Source organism: Marmota marmota, unplaced genomic scaffold (assembly GCF_001458135.2).
Source record: "Marmota marmota marmota unplaced genomic scaffold, marMar, whole genome shotgun sequence".
NCBI classification, from domain to species: Eukaryota; Metazoa; Chordata; class Mammalia; order Rodentia; family Sciuridae; genus Marmota; species Marmota marmota.
Genome location: NW_025999894.1, coordinates 2,651,056 through 2,670,031, shown reverse-complemented (window position 1 = coordinate 2,670,031; position 18,976 = coordinate 2,651,056). Strand labels below are relative to the sequence as shown.

Sequence of the window (18,976 nt, the reverse complement as noted above, 5' to 3'; positions counted from 1 at the left end):
ACTCTCATGCCAACTCCACCCTCAAGACCCCCCCAAAGCCAAGGCTTAGAAAAGCCAGGCTTTGGAGACAGGGGCCAAGCCCAGGAGTCCAGAAAGAGCTGAGGTTGCTCCAGCAGATCCTGAGAGGGAAAAAAATATATTAAAAAAACAGTCTAGGGCTGAAGCTTCTAGGTCAGAAGTTAGGGTAAGGTCAGAGGCTCGGGGGGAGTGCCTGGAGTCAGGCTTACCTCCAGGTGGTGGAGGGGTGGGGCGCTGGGTGTCTCTGCCTCCTGCCCCAGGCACCTTGCAGAGAAGTGGTAGCCAGTGTTCCAACCCTCGGTGGCTCGAAAGTGGAGAGAAGAGGCAGAAGCCCCTACCACAGGGCCTTGGCCTTCCCCCGGCCTCCTACACCCCACCTACTGCCCACCACCCTTGCCACTCTATGCCTCAGTTTCCCCACTTGGGCCAGAGAGTTCCCAGTGCTTTCTGGCTCCCAGCTGGTCTTGTGGGGCACAGGGGGTTGGAGCAATCTGGGCAGTCAGGGCAGGGGAGACACCCGCTTTCTAATGATCGCCTCCCTGAGGGGCGAGGCCCGGGGAGGACGGCCTTCCTCCGCCGTCCTGGGGAAGCTCAAGAAGGAGGGCGCTTCTTCCTGCCAGTGGTAGGAACCAGACAGGGCTGGCAGCACCAATGCCAGTGACCAGGGGCCTCAAGCCTCTTCCTGATGAAGGATAAGGACGCATGGTGGCAGGCCTACGTCAGGGCACGGGAGCTGGGGTGTCCCTGAGCACCCCCCGACCCCAGGCACCAAGCCAGTTAGACCCCCTTCATTGCTCTGTCCTCGGGGAGGATGAAGAGGGTGGAGGCTCTGAAGCCAGAGAAGGATTTCTTTGTTTCACGGCCAATGTCTCAACTTGGCTTTAGCCATCTCAGCGGATAAGAGGAGGATGACCACTCCTATCCTTTCCTAAACTCGCATGAAGCAGCCTACCACAGCCTGGTGGTGGGGTGGGGGGGACCCTTCCTGGGTTCCCCTGTCCAGCCCCAGGTCGCGGGGAGGAAAGGGCAGGCAGGATTGCAGCCATGGGCCTGGTGGGCACAGCCTCTGCCACCACCTTCCCAGGGCAGACAAGAGGGGCTGGTGGGGGACTTCAGAAGGGGAGACAGGGACCGCAGAGGAGGACAGGCAAGTCCAATAAAAACAGAAACAACTCGAGTGGGACAACCCGAAGTCTCTAAGGCACGACTCACACTGTGGGCCCCGGGGGGGATGGGGACAGATCTGCTTCCTTCTCAGGGTGGGGAATCTGGCTTCCCAACAAGAAGCCCGTCCACTCTGGCGGTTCCCAATTGCCCCTCCCCTGTGCCAGGGGTGGACGCTCCCCCCCCACCGCCAGCAGAAATGAATAGGTGGGGGCTGTGAACCCTCAAGGGCCCGTCCTGTACCCAGCCCTGAAACGCACCTCCGAGGTACAAAGTCAAGCTCAGAAAGATCAAACCGGCTTCCTGCCAGCCTCCCCCCCACCCCACACCAGTGACATTTGAAAGCTTTTATTGTGATGATTAACATGGTTCTTCTATCACAAACATGACCTGAATTCACCCCTAAGCACTATAGACTGAGCCTGGAGTACTGTGCTTGCTTGGGCCTCCCCCCACCACCACCAAACACAGGGAGAGGCCAGTCCAACCTTGGGGAACCTTCTAGAGCTTCCATCCAACCACCTGCATCCTGGCAGGCCAATGGGATTCCAATTGTCCTCTTCCCCTCCCCACAAATTTAAAAAAAAAAAAAAAGAATTTTGTTTCAATTGCATGTTGATGGTTTTTGTTTTTGTTTTGTAAACAGTCTTACTCAAGCTAAGATCGAGAAAGCCAAAATCCGGTGTTTCTCCCCAAGTTAAAAACCAGCAAGGTGCACTGCAGCCTGCCGGCCTTTGACCACAGAGGCGGGGCCCACTGCTGAGCCACTTCTAGGCAGGCTACCCAGCTCCATCTTCAGGCAGAGGACCTGGCTCTTATGGCCGGGCCCTCCCCACCCCCCACCGCAGGAGACCACCTCCCTGCCCTGTCTGTGCCTGGTCAGCCTCTGAGGCTGGGGGCTGCCCAATCTGGCCGCCCACTCTCCCGCCAACCTTCCAAGACTATTGCGAAGAAACATAAAACAACTAAAACACTACTGAGTCTGCAACCCGGGGCACCTGGCCCATTCTGCTCAAAACCCAGAGCCCTCCAAGGACGCCAGGCCTCTCCCTGGCGGGGTGGGTGCTGCACCTAGGCCCAAAGTGGCTCAGATCTCTGACTCCCTTCTGTACGGCCGCTGTTCAAGGGCACCACCACCGCCGGGCTGGAGCCTGTCAAAGTCATGCCGGGGCTGGGGGCTGAGGCCATCTCGACTGCGGCCATCCTGGTCTCCGTCCGCCTCGTCCTCCTCATCCCGGCTCAGGAAGGCCAGCTCATTCTCATAGCAGAAGGAGTTGGCGCTGGGCAAGAGGAACTTGTTCTCCACCAGCTCCTTGGCACTACAGCGGGGTGTGGAGGGCACCTCGTAGGTCTTATGGAAGTGGGAGTAGTCAATCTTATACTGATTCTTCTCCTCAAAGAGCACTGGCTCAAAGCGGTGGCCCCACAGGATCTCGTTGGCCAGGTAGGAGCTGCGGGCCTGCGTGGTCATGGCCGTGGCCTCCACCATGCCCTCCAGAATGACCACGATCTCAAAGTCGTCGGTCTCCAAGTCCTGCCGGCTGATGCCGAACAGCGGGCTGGCCTCGTCGATCTCGTGCAGGATGGTGATGGGTGACACCAGGAAGATACGGTCCAGGCCCTTGTCGAAGCCCACATCGATGTCAATCTGATCCAGCGGGATGTACTCACCCTCCTCTGTGACCCTGGGCTTAATGAGCTGCGCCCGCACGTGGGCCTCCACGATGTGACTCTTGCGCAGGTTGCCCACCCGCCACATGAGGCAGAGCTTGCCGTCGCGCAGGGCCACCACGGCATTGTGGCTGAACAGCAGCGTCTGCGCCCGCTTCTTGGGACGCGCCATCTTGGCCATGATGGCGCCGATCATGAAGGAGTCGATGATGCAGCCCACGATGGACTGGGCCACCACCATGAAGACGGCCACGGGGCACTCCTCAGTCACACAGCGCAGCCCATAGCCGATGGTGGTCTGCGTCTCGATGGAGAAGAGGAAGGCCGCCATGAAGCCGTGCACCTGCAGCACGCACGGGGTGCGGCCACGGCCCTCGGCCGGCTCCAGGTCGCCGTGGGCCACGGCGATGACCCAGAAGATGACGCCAAAGAGCAGCCAGGAAGCCAGGAAGGCCAGCGAGAAGATGAGGAGCATGTAGCGCCAGCGGATGTCCACGCAGGTGGTGAACATGTCCGCCAGGTAGCGCTGCGACTTCTCGTCCATGTTGGCGAACTCAATGTTGCACTGGCCGTTCTTCTTGACAAAGCGGTTGCGGCACCGGCGCCGCGTGTGGACCTTGCCGTTGCCGAAGCCGTTGGCGCCCGACATGGTGACCAGGTGCAGACCGTCCTCCTCCGACGACACGATGCTGTAGGGGTTGGCCCGGCTGGCCGCGGTCATCCCGGGGTTGGGGGGGCCCTGACCCGCCCCCCGGCTGCCTCCAGGTGGGAGGGCTCCTGCAACGAAAAGGACAGTTGGGTGTGTGGCTGGCCCTGTCCCCTCCACTGTCCCCACCAGGGCTTCCCCACTTCCCCTCCAACTGAGCCCCCTCTGCCCTCCTATCCTAAGCCCACTCCCTTGGCCTCCCTTGACCTCCCCCCAAACTCTTGGACTCATCTTAACTCCTCTGACCCCGACACTGAGAGACCTGCTTTCAAAATATGTTTAAGATCCAAAGCTTCCTCCCACCTTCACGGCCTCAGTCCCCATCATCACCCTCCTGGACCGTGCAGGGGCTGCCTCCTGGTCGCTGCCCAAATCCCTCAAACCCTGTGGTGGCCGTGGGGAGTCTGAGGATGCTGTTGAATGCTCTGCATCCCTTGACCCCGCCGACCTCACTCGGAACCCGCCTCTTCACCTGCCTGGCTGGGTGCCCTCCCACCAGACGTCCCCCTGCTACACGCCCCCCTCATCTCCAGAGGCCTCCGCACACCCCAGGAGGACTGGATGCCCCCATCCCAGCTGTCACTCCACAGAATGGACCCTCTGATGGGACAACAAAGGCAATAATAGCAAAATGTTGCAGACGGGGTTGTGCTGACCCAGTGTCCCCACCAAAGACCGCCTGCTCCCTGACAGCAAGGCCCCTTTCTACTTTGTTTACTGCTCTCTCACCCCAGGGCCTAGCAGTAAACTTCAGACACCTTAAGCACTCCTCTGACACCTGTGTACCTTGCCTATGGCGCCCACTCAGGCCCCCACAGGCCACACCTGGGATCTCCTCATGGGCAGCACTGAGGGGTAGCCATCCAGACAGGGATAACTTAGGGTTATCCCGGAACTCAGCCCAGGAGCCTCTCCATGCCCTGCTTTCCGAAATGAGGACCAGGGGGCCCTTACCCTGCGCTGTGGGAGTGCTTACAAGTGTCACCTGCTCCTTTCACCACCCTTGGCCCACTCGGAAGGGGACCCTAGCTCTGAGCCACCTGCCACACGCCATCATGCATACAATAGAGGCCCTCCCAGAGCAGGCCCTGCGGCACCTCATGGTACCTGGACAGCAGAACAACCTGCTCTCAGGCCCGGGATGCACAGGCTGGGCCACCCTTGCCCCTCGCCCCACAGTGCCACACAGGCCAATTGGTGTCATTCTAGGAGTCAAAGCATTGCCTAGTCCTATGGCCGCTGATGTCATCTGGAGTACAGTCATCTGTCTTGCTAGGCTGAGCTGGACAAAGGAGCCTGCTGGGACCTGCTGGGCCTACTATGGAGGCCCTGTGTACCCCAATCCTCACCTGGTCATGCCACAAGGTCAGAGCCAGACAGAGCCTCTAATACCTGCCTCCACAGAACCAAAAAGGCACTGAGGTGTCCAGAAGGTCCCAGATGGCTGAGCACCCACTATGGACACCAGGCCCAAGGTGGTAATGCCAGGATTCAGCCCATCTGTGCCACGCAGCTCCCGACCAAGACCACAGGAGCCAAGTACAGCCTCCAACCTCAGGTAAGGAGGAAGGCCACACTACTAGCTACATCAGAAAGCACCCTCAGGGTCTGTGCTGGACCGGTGCTGCTGAGCCCTGTGGCCTGTTGGGTATAAGATGCTCAGAGCTATAGAGGCTTGAAAAACCTCAGCAAGAGCTGAATAGCTTGGTACCTTGAGACCAGACACAGCTAATGCCCTCAGATCATCTTCTGACAACCTACGGAGGTAACTACCATTGTCACATCTACTCCCTGAATGGAGGTTCAGAGAGGTTAAGTGATTGCCCTCAAGCCACCAAGCCAGCAAGCAGCAGAGCTGAGATTCAAACCCCTCGCGTCTAATGTCCTCCTCTGTCCTTGCCCCACAGGTGCTCCAGCTGACCACCTCACCCTGGGTCTGAGGAGCTGAGGCCTGAGGCCATACTGGTAGATGCTCCTTCTGCCTGGGCCAGGAGGAGGGGAGTTGGCAGGGGTGGGGAGCCCCGGGGCTGTTCTGGAGAGATGATTCAGCCCCAGATTCCCGTACCCTCCAGGGAGAGGTGGCCAGGGTCGGGGCACTCAGACGCCGGCGGGGGGGTGCCGCCAGATCACAGGGGCAGGTTTGAGTGGCCTGGAGGCCTGGAGGGATGTCCATCGAGTCATGGCTGCTCCAGCTAGTGCTCTGAGCAGATGGAGGCCTGCAGGAAACAGAATCGCAGAGAATCAAAGGCCAGGCAGACACAGCCTGGCCCCTGCTCCCAGTGGCCAGCGGCTTTGCCTCTGGCCAGCTACCGGGCAGGCAAGGGTGCTACAAATGGCTCCTGGCATTTCTGCCAGGGCTGGGCACCTGAGACCCACCTAGACAGTGTCATACAGGCCTGGGAACTCCCACTTCAGTTGATGTTCCTCCTAAAAAAACCACACAGAGAAAAATCCGCAAGGTCAAGTTCACAACAGCTTCCCCATTTCTCAGAGCCAGAAACTGACTTGGAACAAAGTCTCTTGTCCAAAAAGAAACACCCCAAAACCAAGTAGAGAAAGAGTTGGAACCCCCCAGAGTGTCAGCCCTTAGCTTCTTGGGATCTTGTTTTACTCTGTGTGTGTGTGTGTGTGCGTCTGTCTGTGTGTCTGTGTGTGCGTGCGTGCACTTGCACACGCCTGTGTATCAGAGACAGACTCCTAGAGATGTGGAGAGTCCCCTGGCTGAGTATTTAGTGAACACAGAACCACAAGAAAGACCCAGAAGAGGCTCAGGAGTAGGAACCTGGTACCGCACACTTGCCAAATGCCCAATGGAACACTCCCCACACAAACACAGGCGTGGCGGCAAGGTTACAAAACTCTGCAGGCCTTTAAGGACTCAATTTAAGAAATGTAGGACAGAACCCTCAGCCCGAGGTAGGCAGGCCTGTCTGACTCTCGTTGAATGGGGTGCATATGGTAAAAACAAATAAGCAAAGAAAGCCAGAGAATTTGTTTGTTTGTTTTCTGGAAGAGACCTCAGCAAGCAACGAGGCTCGCTCCGTATGTCATACGTAGGAAAACAAAGGCCAAAGGAGAAAAAAGAGGTTACAGAGGAATGCTTGAGCCAGGAGGAGGTGCTCCAGACACAGCAGACGAGTTCCAGGCCTCAATGATGGGGGCCACGGGGAGAGGCGCTGGGGTTGCTACCTGAGCCAGACAAGGCGATTCAAACCAGACAGGCGGCGTTCGAAGCAAATCCAGCAGGCAGAGGACAGGGGGCACAGACCATGCGAGAGGTGGTGAAGCTGTCCCAGGACCAGCAGCCATGCAACCTGCTTCCTGCCAGCTAGGCTCCTGTAGATGCAGCCTCTCAGGACCCAGGCTGGAGCTTTTAGAGAGGACACCAGACAGCAGCTGCTACCCGACCCAAGGGTGGGGCCTCAGAGTCACCGGGAGGTGTCTCCGGATGGAGTAGGACACCCCATGCCCAGTCCCTGAGGCTCTGGGCACCTCAGGTTTCGGTAACATCCGGGAGGAACCAGGACAAGGCCCGGGCCCACATTCCCAGGTGACAGAGAAGCACAGACTGGAGGGGGATGGTAGAAGGACCCACATGGCCCACGCAAAGACATGGGGTCCCAGAAAGAGAACACCAGCAGAATTCCTCCTTCAGAGAACCCTAGTTGGGGAGGGACCCCTTCAGAGTTAGGAGTAAATGGTCAAAATTTATCAAATATTCACCATTCATCTGCTAGACAGTCTTCTAAAAGTTAAGATTAATTCAATTATGTCATGTGCACATATGACTACGTCACAATGACTCCCACTATCCTGTATAATTATAATGTACCAATAAAAAAACTTAAAAAAAATAAAAGTTCTAATAACCTCACTCATTTCATCCCTCTAATAACACTATGGCTATTAGCCCCCCCAATTTCCCGGGATGAAACTAAAGTTCCGAGAGATCGAGTCACTCATTGAGGGTCACACAGCCTTTAAGGAGTGGTACTTCCCATCTGGGGGACACAGGTGAGACCAACACCCAAGGTTGTAAGTCCTGATGATGGCAATGCTGCAGTCCAGTCTCAAGTCACCCAATCCCCTGCAAAATCTGACGATTAAGACGGACAAACTGCCCGAATCTACACCATAAAGTGGAGATTTTTACACATCCTCACCAGCACGGACCCGTGGCCATTTGCCCTCTCTTTGAAAGTCCAGGGACAAAGTACTCACAACCTCATGAGGAAGCCCCCAAGTCCATGCAGGGAAGGCCAGTGATGGCTTGCTGTATACCTCTCCCGACAGCTAGCACCCACGGTCATCACCAATCAATCACAGAACTTTGGTCCACCAAGTGCTGGGCTGCCGCAAAATCTTTCTAATCCAGTCACTATCCATCAGGCTTAGCACGAGAGGCTCTGAGAGGACTTCCTTGGTCAGTTCCACAGGACCTGAGAGGCTGGGGGCTGCAGAGTTCTCTCTTGTGCCAGGTCTTGCTCAAAGAATGGAATAGCAAGGGTTCCACATCCCTGTGGGGGCATGGCCAGAGCTAGGAGCCAGGGGCCAGAGAAGAGGCTGGGGGCTGGCGGGTAAGAGCAGTGCATGGGTGTGGAGGGGGATGGAGAATTGGGAGGGACCTGCCATTTTTTTTTTCCTCCCAATCTAAAGAAAGGGATCTCTCTCGTGCCCAATCACCTTTCCAGACAGACTCCTCTACAGGTACTCCAGCAGCCTCTGCCCTTGGTGCTGGCCCGTGGCCTGCAGACATCTGGGATCTATGCAGTGGAGGCTCTCTGCACCAAGCCCACGCAGGGGCTGAGGAGAGAATCAGCCATGATAGGACAGTGTGTGCCAGTGCTGCGGACCGGGGGGTCAGAACCAGAGTCACCACTTCAAGGTCGACCTACCCATTCCAACAGCCAACACCGGTGTCTTTTTGCTCAAAAGCTTTCTCCGGCCACTTTCTCTGGCCTGTGCACAGCCAGTGGGGGCCAGGAGCAGATGGCTGAAGACCCCCTGCTCCCTGCCCCTTGGATGGATCACTCTGAGGGTGTGTTCCAGGGTGCCTCCCCTGGAGTCCCCAGCCGGACTGAATTCCAACTTCCCGAGCGGTAACCATGACAACAACACACCTTTTCGTGGTCCCTTCTCTTCCTGAATTCACCTCCCCATGACTTACACTGGAACTTCCCTCTCCTGGGTTCCTGCTCACGGGGCCTCAGGTGGCAAAGACTCTTCCCCTCTTGGCTGTCCATACCGAGGCCAGTCTGCTTCTCTAAGACTTGCTCTTGCCCCGCCTCGTCCTCTCCCCTCCTCTATTAAGCCTTTTTTAGGGTTCTCTGAAGCCCTATTAGGGCCCAAAGCTACTTTCTACCTTGTGTGAGGGTTCATCTTGCCCAGACCCCATCTCTGACACCACCCCAGAGGCCCAGAGAGGTGGCGCCAGGGCCTGCCCGGCACAGAGGAGGCACCCAAGAAATGGTCCCTGCCCAGAGGAAAGACTGAAGGTATAAAGCAGGGAATAGAGGGAGGGATGAGGAGGTGACAGAGCCATGAATGAGAGACAGACATATGCACAGGTGGGTGGTCAAGCAGATGGACGGATAAATCGGGCTGACAGATGGGTAGGTGGACGGATAGGGTGACCAGATACACGTATGGGTTAGGTGGGTGGAGAAGTGGGTGGATGGATAGTCAAGCAGAGGAATGGGTGGGGGAAAATGAGTAAGAAAATGATAGGATGGGCGGGTGTATGGATGGATTAGTGAGTGGACGGATAAATGGGCAGGTCAGTGAATGGATGAATAGATGATGGATGGATGTGTGGACGGATAGCGAGGTGGGTGCATCAGTCGAACTACTGGATGGATAAAGGGTGAATGAGAGGTCAGAGAGGTGGGTGGACGGGCAGAAGAAGAGACAGAGAAGTGGGTGAGGGGACCACCAATCAGCCTTTGGTGGACGGATGATGAGCCGGACAGGTTTGCCTCAGTAACCCTCATCTTACCTCTTGAACTCTATCTTCTAAGTAATGGTGCTAAGCAGACAAGTGACACTCTTCAGGGCTGGATGAGCAGCAGCTGCCATTTCCCAGGCACCAGCTGGAGAGGATCCGGTCACTAGAAGACCCTAAAGTGAACAAGGAAAACCCAAGTTACTGCTCGGGCCAATGCTCTCCCCAAAGGGAGAGTCAGAACTTTTCACACAAACCTACACTACACTTCCCTCAAGACCCTCAGAAGAGGTGGAGGATCCCCCCAGCCTGGGTCTCTGATGCCCCCACACTTTCACAGCCTTCAGGCACTGTCCACAACCCCCTGCACAAAGAGCCGGACAAGGGCAGAACGAGATGGGTCTTCAGAGAAAAGTAACAGCTGCCAATATCAGCGCCCCCTGCAGGCGAGACATGGGCATAGATATTTTACACACGGAATCCTCACGACCCCACAAGGTTGGCACTGTCTCTGTTCCCATTCTAGAGAGGCAGGTAATGGGGCGATTCTCCTAGTATTCCAAAGGTCCCCAGCCTGTGCTCCTGGCCATCACCTGCTGAGCCTTCCCCATGCCATCCTGGGGCCAGCTGTGGACAGCTGGAAGGGTGGGCATGTGAATGGATGAATTAAGGGGGGAGGGGCTGGATTGACAGAGGAATGGATGGATGAGGTGGTGCTCAGGTGACATCAGAGCGTGAACAGCTATACGAACGGACGGACACTTTCCAGGGACTTCCACTGGGCATGCACACCTACCACGTGGTGTCAGCAATCCCCTAGAATCAACGTGGCCCTTGGTCAAAGGGGCCCCTTGCCTTCCCGCCCCCCCCCCCCAACATGCTGTGAGGATCAAGGGTAGATGGTGGGAAGGGACCCTGTGACTTTGAAGAGGTCAGCTTCCTTGAGCTACTTCCAATCTTCCCCTCCTCCCAGGCACTGGGTCCATATGCCCTGCCCCATCCAAGGGTACAGTCATGTCTTGTTTGTCACACTGTCCCACACTGGCTTTTCTGGCTAGGGATTAAGGGAACGGTTGGTGAGTCACCTCCATATCATATAAGCCTCTAGGCAGGTGTGACGGTGGTAGGTTTTAGAGGTGCCCAGGCATGCGTTCAAATCCCAGTTCTGCCCCTCACACGCTGCGTGACTCCAAGTGAGTCATTTCACCCCCCTGAAGCCTCCCACAGCCCTCGGCTTCCTGATTCCCCACACCCCCACCCCCCATTACTCCCTTAGCAGCTGCAACGGACCAGGGTTGGTTGCTCGGCCCTTTCACCCTCAAAACTGATGAGGCTCATGGAGGCTGTACCACAGACCAACGTCACACAGCTGGGAACCCATGTTGGGGACTTGGGCCAGGGCTGAGATCTCACGCCCTTCCAGGGAGTAAGCCCACACTGCACCCGGCCTGGGCTGTGTGCTTGGCCACTGACACCAGTTATTCAAACCCTCACGGGAGGATCATTCTGCCCACTGAACACATGAGGAAAAAAAGGCCCAGAGAGGCAAGTCACTTGCCCCTGGTCACTGAGAGCCTAGGACAGGCCAAATAACGAACAGCAAATGAAGAGGACCTACCTCTCACCCCTGCCCTTCCTCCCGAACCTTCTTTGGCTCCCTATTGCCCTGTGGCAACAGCCCACCTCCACAGAGTTCCAGCTCTCAAGACCTCATTCCTGACTCCCTCTGTTTCCTGGAAGGAGCTTCCTCCAGACTTAAAACTCCAGCCCTAACCTCCTCATCTTGTGAGTTCCACAGAGGAGCCCTGAGGCTCAGAGCAGAGCCAGCAAAGTAGTGTCCTAAAAACCCTGGTCTCTAGACACCTTGTCCAGGATTTTCTTTGTCCACACAAAGTGTGCAGTGGCCACACAACCCACACAGTGAGCGAACCTTCCCAAGTTCACCAAATTCTTTCCTGGGTCATGATCACCACCCCGGATGAGGGAGGCTAGACCTGGGGGTGGGGGGCAGTGCTTCCACTGGACAGAGGGCCAGACAGGCTGGCCTGGCCTGCGGTTTCCAGCAAGCGAGGGCAGGGCGGGACTGATCCCGAACCTCCCTCTGTGCCAAACCTGGCAGCGGAGACCAAAGCTGAAACCACCCAGGGGACAGGGCAAGGCACTTCCGCTTCCTGAGGCTCAGCTTCCTCTCCCAAAATGGGGATGAGGCCGCCGCCTGCCTGGTTTCCCAGAGGATGTGCCCACGAAATTGAATGTGGTGTCGGGAGGCCCAAGGCCAGGGACAGGACCTGACATCAGCAGGGCTCAGGAGGCAGCCACCATCATCATCAACAAGTCACCCTGGAGAGGCATGACACCCCCAGATTACCGGGGCACCTCCCTGAGCCTCCAGCTCACCAGCCAAAACAAAAAAAAAATGGGAAGACCCCATTCACCTCAGGAGGCTCTCATCAGGGATCCACCAAGACATGTCCCTGGTGTCTGGCACACAGCAAACACACAATAAGTGCAGGTTCCTAAGAAGTGGGGAATGCTGGGATGTGACAGCTGAGAGAAGAAACAGAGGGCCCAACCTGACAGACAGCTGACATGTGCCTGACCCTCCCCCAGAGGACCCCGTCCCAAGGTTTCATGGGGGCAGGAACCAGGCTGCCAACCTCCTCAGTGCCCAGAACATACCCAGCTCACAGACGGGGCTCAGTAAGTGCTGGTTGCAGAAAATGCAAGGGATCTTTGCAATCTATAGTCCGGAGACAGGGGCTGGATCCGCTGACCTCTTGGACAGCCTTGCACCAAGGGGCCAGGAGAGATGGACACCCACCCCATGAGCCCTGAGGTGAGGCCAGGGCAAGAGGTTCTGGCCCCATCAAAGTGGATGACAGTCACATCACCAGACACCAGAGAATGTTTCTGGTTGTATTTTTATCTTGAGAACATCCTTTGCAGAGGGTGGGGGCAGGGGAGATAGGGTGTCCTTGGCCCCAGGCCCCTGGGAGCAACAGAGGACAGAGGTCCCTCTGTGCCCTCTCTGGGATGATTACTGCGGTCATCTTTCCTGGGCTTTTGTTGAATCCTAGGAGCGGGGGGCACCTAAAGGCTTTTGGGGGGTTTCGTGGGGCTCCATCTTGTTGGGTGATCTGGGACATGTCTCTGTCCCTCTCTGGCCTCTCTCTGACTGTCTAACCCTTCCCGAAGGCCTGCTCAATGCCAAGTTCAGCTCTGGGCACTGGGGACTTGAAGAAGAACCAGCAGGCACCCGCCTTCGCGGGACTCCCTGCCTAGCAGGGCAGACAGCAAGGAAATTAGCGGTCACGGCGCAGCTGGTCAGAGCCACGTCAGAGCCCTGGGGAGCCCAGGGGAGGTGTCTAGCCCAGTGGGGAGACGTCAGGAAGGCTTCCTGGAGGAAGGTCAGTGACCCCAGGAGCAGTGAGCAGGAACAGAGAGAGCCCAGACTGAGCCCCACCGCAGCCCAGGGGAGGAGCCAAGAGCCACTCAGGTCACCCTGGGTCTCGGAAGGGCCCTCAGAGTCCCTCAGATCTGGGAGCAGATTCTGGCTCAGCTCCTCACACGCTGCGTCTGGGGAAGGCTCTCTCCACCTCTGAGCTTCCCTGCTCTTGTCTGCAAGTCGGGGGGCCATCGCAACACCCCAGCACCCTAAGGGATTGGGGCCTGGAAGGGGTACATCACTGTCATCCTAACAGGGAAGCGGAACACTCCTGAATGCCTACTGTGTGCAGGCACGGGGCCCAAGGTGTCACACTGACAGCAAAAAGAAACCAAGGTCCCCCAAAGCACTGGGTATCCTATTAGCAAGCTTGAACTTGATCCCAAGGGGCTCGAGAGCCGTAAGAGAGTTCTGCAACAGAAGGTCCTGGATCCAAGTCCTATCTCTGCTCCTTTCTGCGTGGCCTTGGGTAAATCCCATTACCTCTCTGGACCCCAATTTTCTCACCCGTAAAAATCAGACTAAATCAAGTTAATACTATCTCACGAGGTTGCAATGAGTCAGTATATTGTGATTCCCCTGCGGAAACTTCCCGTCTCCCAGCCTACCCCTGTTGTCATCTGAGACCCTGCCTCACTCCAGAGATCGGGGCCTCAGTTGGACCCCTACTTCCGGCAGGAAGGAGTGAGCAGATAGTCATGATGGGAAGGAACCCCAAAGGGATCTGTGACCCAGGTGGGCAAAGATCTCAGAGCTTCTGTTTTTCACACAGCTGTCATCTTTCCAATGTCCACTTAATTCAAGTTCTCAGATATTTTCTGCACGTGCACCGAAGAGCAGGGGACTCGAGATCAAAGAGACAAGCGGCAACCTGGATCCAGAAAGACTGCTGAAGAAAAGACTGGAAATTTTGCCAAAATGAAAATGTTTATGGTGTGGCTTACCAAAAAACCCATCATAAATAAAATAAAAGGCAAATGATAAATCTTTTGTGATAAAAAAAAAAAGGATTCATGTACCCATATGCAAAGAGTTCTTATGAATCAACAAGAAAAGGACAGTGGGGATGAGCAGAGAGCTAGAGAAGGACTCTTCTTTGACGTGACACTCAACATCTCAGGAACATCCACACCTCAGGGCCTCAGGACAAGCCAGCCCCCTCGCCCTGAAATGCGTTTCTCTGCCTTTCAGAACTCAAGGTACGCTTTAGAAACCTCAAAGGATGCTCCTCCCATGAAGCCTGTCAAGGTTTCTCTGTTGTTCCTCCTTTAGTACCTTCCTGGGCCCCTGGAACTGAATCCCTGGCTTCAGCTCATTTTCTCAGAGAGAGTTCAAGAGGGATGGCACCAGCATGTTTGACGGCAGGAAATTAGCTGCGTAGAGGAGCCATGTCCCAGGTCACCAATCTATGAGCCACCGAGCAAGGCCTACCATCTGTCCCTGGCCCCTCTGTGCTCCAGCCCCCACTCACCAAGATCCCCTGGGGCCCACCTGGCTCTCAGCAGGGTAGGCCCCAGTTTGGGGGCTGAGTTTATTCCCCAATGAGCTGTACCAACCTAAAACCTGCAGGATCAGGGCTACAGCCTCCAAAATCCAACCCACTCTGCTGACAGAACACAGAGATGGTCGCTTTCTTAGCTTCTCTTTTTTTTCCTCCCTCCCTCCCTCCCCATTTTAAAATCTGGCCTTATTTCCGGAGTAGAATATCCCCTGGGAAGGCCTGACAGATGACTGGGAGCCCTGGGGTCCATCTGGCATGGACAGGAGGCTGAGTTTTGAGATGAGGTGGCCAGGAAGAAAGGGTGACTTCCAGAGGGCCCATCACCACGCCCCCTTTTACCGCAGGGAACTGAGAGTACAGCCCAGGCCTGGGCCCAGGCATGCCCCACCTCTCCACCTGCTGCAGCGGGTCCCACTCAGCCTTCATATGGGGGAGTCCCTGCTCTGTGCAGATTCTAATGCTGGGGCCAACACCTGGGGTGGAGCAAGACTGGCAAAATGTACTGAGAAGACAGAACCAGGGTGACTTCAGGGACCAGTGGGACCACTCCAGAGGCTTCTGAGGAGGAAGTGTTGGACTGGACACCTTAATGAGAAAAAAAAATGTGAGAACCGAGTATTAGTGGAAATGGGAACAGCAGATAAAGCCCCTGAGGCTGGGCTGGGACTCCAGGTGCCAGACGGGTGACCGGGGACTGGAGCTGAGCATACCAGGGAGAGGGGAGGGCGGGCAGAGAAGGCTCCACAGAGGACACACAGACAACTTGGGCAGATCTGGCCTGTGCACCCTCCCCTTGCACAGGACAGATCCCCTACGGGAAGATCTTTCTTCTCCATTTGCCCTCAAACTCCTACACATCCTTCAACGCCCACTTTCAATTCCCCATTACCTATCCCTCTGAGTTCCCCCCCCCCCCACCTGGGTCTGGAGTTCCCAGAGGGACCCTTCAGCACAGGGTCAGGTTCCTGGAAGAGGCAGAGAAGGGAATTAGGACAGAGGAGTCTGCTTCTCAGCCCCTCAAAGTGCCCTGAGGCCTACATGGAAAGACAGCAGGTAGAGCTGCAGCCAGTCCCAAGACACCTCCCCCTCTAGGGACCCTCTCTGACACTGCCACCCTCTGGTCTCAGTTTTCCTGACGGCCAATTGAGATACCCCTCAGAATGCTGTTGACCTTGTCACAGGGAGAAGCCTGAGACCTGGAGGCGGGGCGGTCACACACACACACACACACACACACACACACACACACCCCTTATTAACCGGTCCCAGCAGGGCCACCTCAGCAGGAGGGCACAGAGCTGTCATCCTCAGGGCACCAGCTGATCTTGTCCCTCAGGACAGGAAATGTCAGCTTTCTGCCAGGCCAGCCAAGGGGGGCTCCGAGCCAAGCCCAGAAGTGAGGCGAAGGGGGGTTCCTCCTGTCCCTGTGACCCTGCCGGGACTCTCCCGAGGCGTGGCTTGGGCATCTCTAATGGCCACATGAGTAGTTCTGGTGATGCAGCTGATCCCTGGCCCTTGTTCTCCCACCATGGCCAGGAAACTAAAGCCCAGGTCACAGGATACTCTCTTGCTCCCCAGACCCACAGGAAGCCTGCCCAAGGAGACAAGGACCCAATGAAGGGCAAGGGCAGGCTCTATGGTCCTTGTAACAACCCAGCATGGTCCAGAAGGGCTCTGGATGGAACCCAGGTGTTGGGTAAACATCACAGGAGGCCATCGTTTGGGGACTCAGCTCCTGCACTGACCCTCCGAGACCAGACTAAAAACCAAAATGGAGTCACTCCTGCCAAAGCTCAATGTCCGCAATCTGAAACCAAGCTTTTTATCTGAGCTTCCAAGAAACCAGGAATATGAGAGATTCTTCCCACTTTTTTTTCCCCAGTCAGCCCAGTTTTAATCTGCATGACGATGAAGTTCTCTCGGCCTTAATCCTTTCACACACACACACACACACACACACACACACACACATGGACATTGAATGATACTCTTTTAAATGAGAAAGATATTATAGTTANTATATATATATATATATATATAAAATGTTAACTAACCAGTTATTTTTTCATTGTTCTGTCTCCTCTGCCCACCCCGCCTTCCCTCTACAAGGCAAGTCGCTTCCCAATCTGTTTTTGTTTGGGCTCTGCTTTCTGCAGCCTTTCTCTGCCTGTAACATCAACCTCCTCTGCTGGGTTCAATTGGAACACTTTTATTCTATTTTACGGAATAAAGTGTTGCCTGATTCTAGAATCGAAAAATAAAGCCATCAAAGATATTTAAACTAAATTTTGTCATTTTGACCCTTTGACGGGATCTGGCGTCTAACAAAGGGACTCCAATGACATTGCTGATGATAGAAAACTGAGACCCCCTTGAGGAGCACAGAAAAGGTGCTACTGGCCCCTTACAAGGTCCCCTGTCTTCCTCATGGAGCTCCAAAGGTTCCAAGTCGGGTCTGGGAACTCGATGAGGAACCAATGGCAATTTTGGCAATTTCGTCTCCCCCAGCCTCTCTGCAAACTGCAGGCTGTACAGTTCCCTGCGGCGCCTGGCCTCCGCCTAGGCACGGCCATGACACAGACCGCGCTGCAGACACTCGTGGTGCACCTGCCTTCCCCCCCCCCCCCCCGCCTCCAGTGCAGCTGCAACCAGGTCTGGATGGTTGTAGGCGCTCATCAGGCGGCTGCATGCTAATTACTACATCGCACATTTAGAGATACTGTCTTGATAAGCAACACAACATTTCTGGTTTCCTTTGTAGTCCTAGGTGGGTTCTCTCATGCGTGCAGAAAATGTCATCCCGAAGCCAGGCATGGTGGTACACGCTTGTTAATCCCCGCAACTCTGAAAGCTGAGACAGGAGGATCCCAAGTCCAATCTAGGTAATTTAGTGAGACCCTGTCTCAAAATAAAATGAGAGGGCCAGGTACCATTGCGTACGCCCTGCCCCTCAGTGCTCCTAACAGAGAGACAGTCAGACATGCCAGGAGAAAATAAATGATAATGTAGAAGGTTGCAGGAAGTGCAGTTTGGCCACCCAGGAAGGTGAGATTCGAGGTTGACTGCGAGACAGTCAGGTCTTAAAACAGGAAGCAGGGCTTCAAGGAGAGGTACAGCAAGTGCAAAGGCCTGAGGCCAGAATAAGGAGCCAAGTCAGGGAAGGGAAGTGAGATAGGACAGAGTTTGGGGGTGGGAAGGGCAGCTCAGAGGTCTGGGCAGGGCCAACCCAGAACTTGACCCTCCCACCCTCAAGTTTCCTCTTGTTGTCCCACCTCCCATCTCCCAGGTCAAACCCACAGTCACAGGGGCTGGAGGCCCAAGCCAGGAGCATGAAACTGAGGAAGTTTCCAGAAGGCAGGACGGGGGTGTCCACAGCATTGGTCTCCCAGGTATCACCTCATCTTGGTCCTGGGTGAGGTACAGCTCTCAATAGCTCCACCTCACAATGAGGAGACTGAGGCACCCCAGAGCCAGAGTGCGGTGAACAGGTTCCTTAAGGCCATTCTGACCTCAGTGCCGCCTGGCACCAACCTCTTAATGCCACTCATGCTTTTCCAACCCCAACAAACTGGTTCTGCATGCCTTCTGTGTGTGAGGAACACCTCACACCATGACACACACCATTTCCTTCACGCTATTGTTTCTTCTTACAGAGGTATAAAACTGGGGCTCAGAGAGGGCAAGTTTCCTGCCCAAGGCCACAAAGCCCTAGCACAAAGTTCATGGCAGGTAGAAGTGAGAATTCAGGACTTTGCAGAGACCCACGATGTTGGCTCTAGTGTCTCCAATAGAACTCACAGCCACACACCTGGGTTAGAATCACCTTCCTGCCAGGAAGCTTTCTCTGATTATGTGGCCCCCAATGCTTGGGTGGCAGCAAACTAGTGCCTGAGAAGGCCGGTAATGGCAGAGCCTAGAGCTAGCGGGGCAGGGACCTAACATCTACCTCCTGTTGGGCCCTGCTGCTCTGTGACCTTGAGCTGGTGCCTCTCACCAAAGCTGGCCCTAGGAGGACGAGGTCAGTTTGGGGGAGCTAGGGCACAACCAGCAGGTCTCCACTCCAAGAGCAGCAGGGCAGACATGGAGGGTCCCAGGGAAAGCTTTCCCTGCCCCACTCAGGAAGAAATGAGTTTTTATTTTGTACCTGCTGTATGCACCTCTCAACGACTCGGCGACCACCCTACTCCTTCAAAAGAGAGATTCAGAGAGAGACCCCAACAGCTCAGGACAGAATGACCAGCCAGTGCCTGGGAGCTGGGCATCCTGGGGAAGTCACTGAGGTGTGTGACTGGACGCTGCCAGCTGAGCTCTTCAGGGCGTAAAGACGAATATGAAGGCCCCCAGACCCCCGCGCTGGCTCCACCCCCTCTGGCTCCACCCCTCTGGATACACTTTCTGGATCCACCCCCTCTGGCACCACTCCTCTGGCTCCACCCCCTCTGGCTCCACCCCCTCTGGCTCCACCCCCTCTGGCTCCACCCCCTCTGGCTCCACCCCCGTGCTGGGTCCACCCCCCACACGGCTCCACCC

General features: G+C 55.9%; 1 protein-coding gene across 2 annotated transcripts in view; it reads right to left on the bottom strand.

Moving 5' to 3' along the window:
* Positions 1-1,803: 1,803 nt before the first annotated feature.
* Positions 1,804-18,976, bottom strand: part of Kcnj12 (potassium inwardly rectifying channel subfamily J member 12) — a 36,648-nt gene continuing 19,475 nt past the window's right edge. The window contains exons 2-3 of one of the 2 annotated variants that reach the window (XM_015503520.2): positions 9,555-9,676; positions 1,804-3,630 (exon numbers count right to left, since the gene is read on the bottom strand). In XM_015503520.2, coding sequence (XP_015359006.1) covers positions 2,270-3,574 — 1,305 coding nt within the window. In that variant the 5' untranslated portion in view covers positions 3,575-3,630; positions 9,555-9,676 and the 3' untranslated portion in view covers positions 1,804-2,269. The remainder of the gene's footprint in view (positions 3,631-9,554; positions 9,677-18,976) is intronic. The other variant, XM_048795479.1, reaches the window with a different exon arrangement.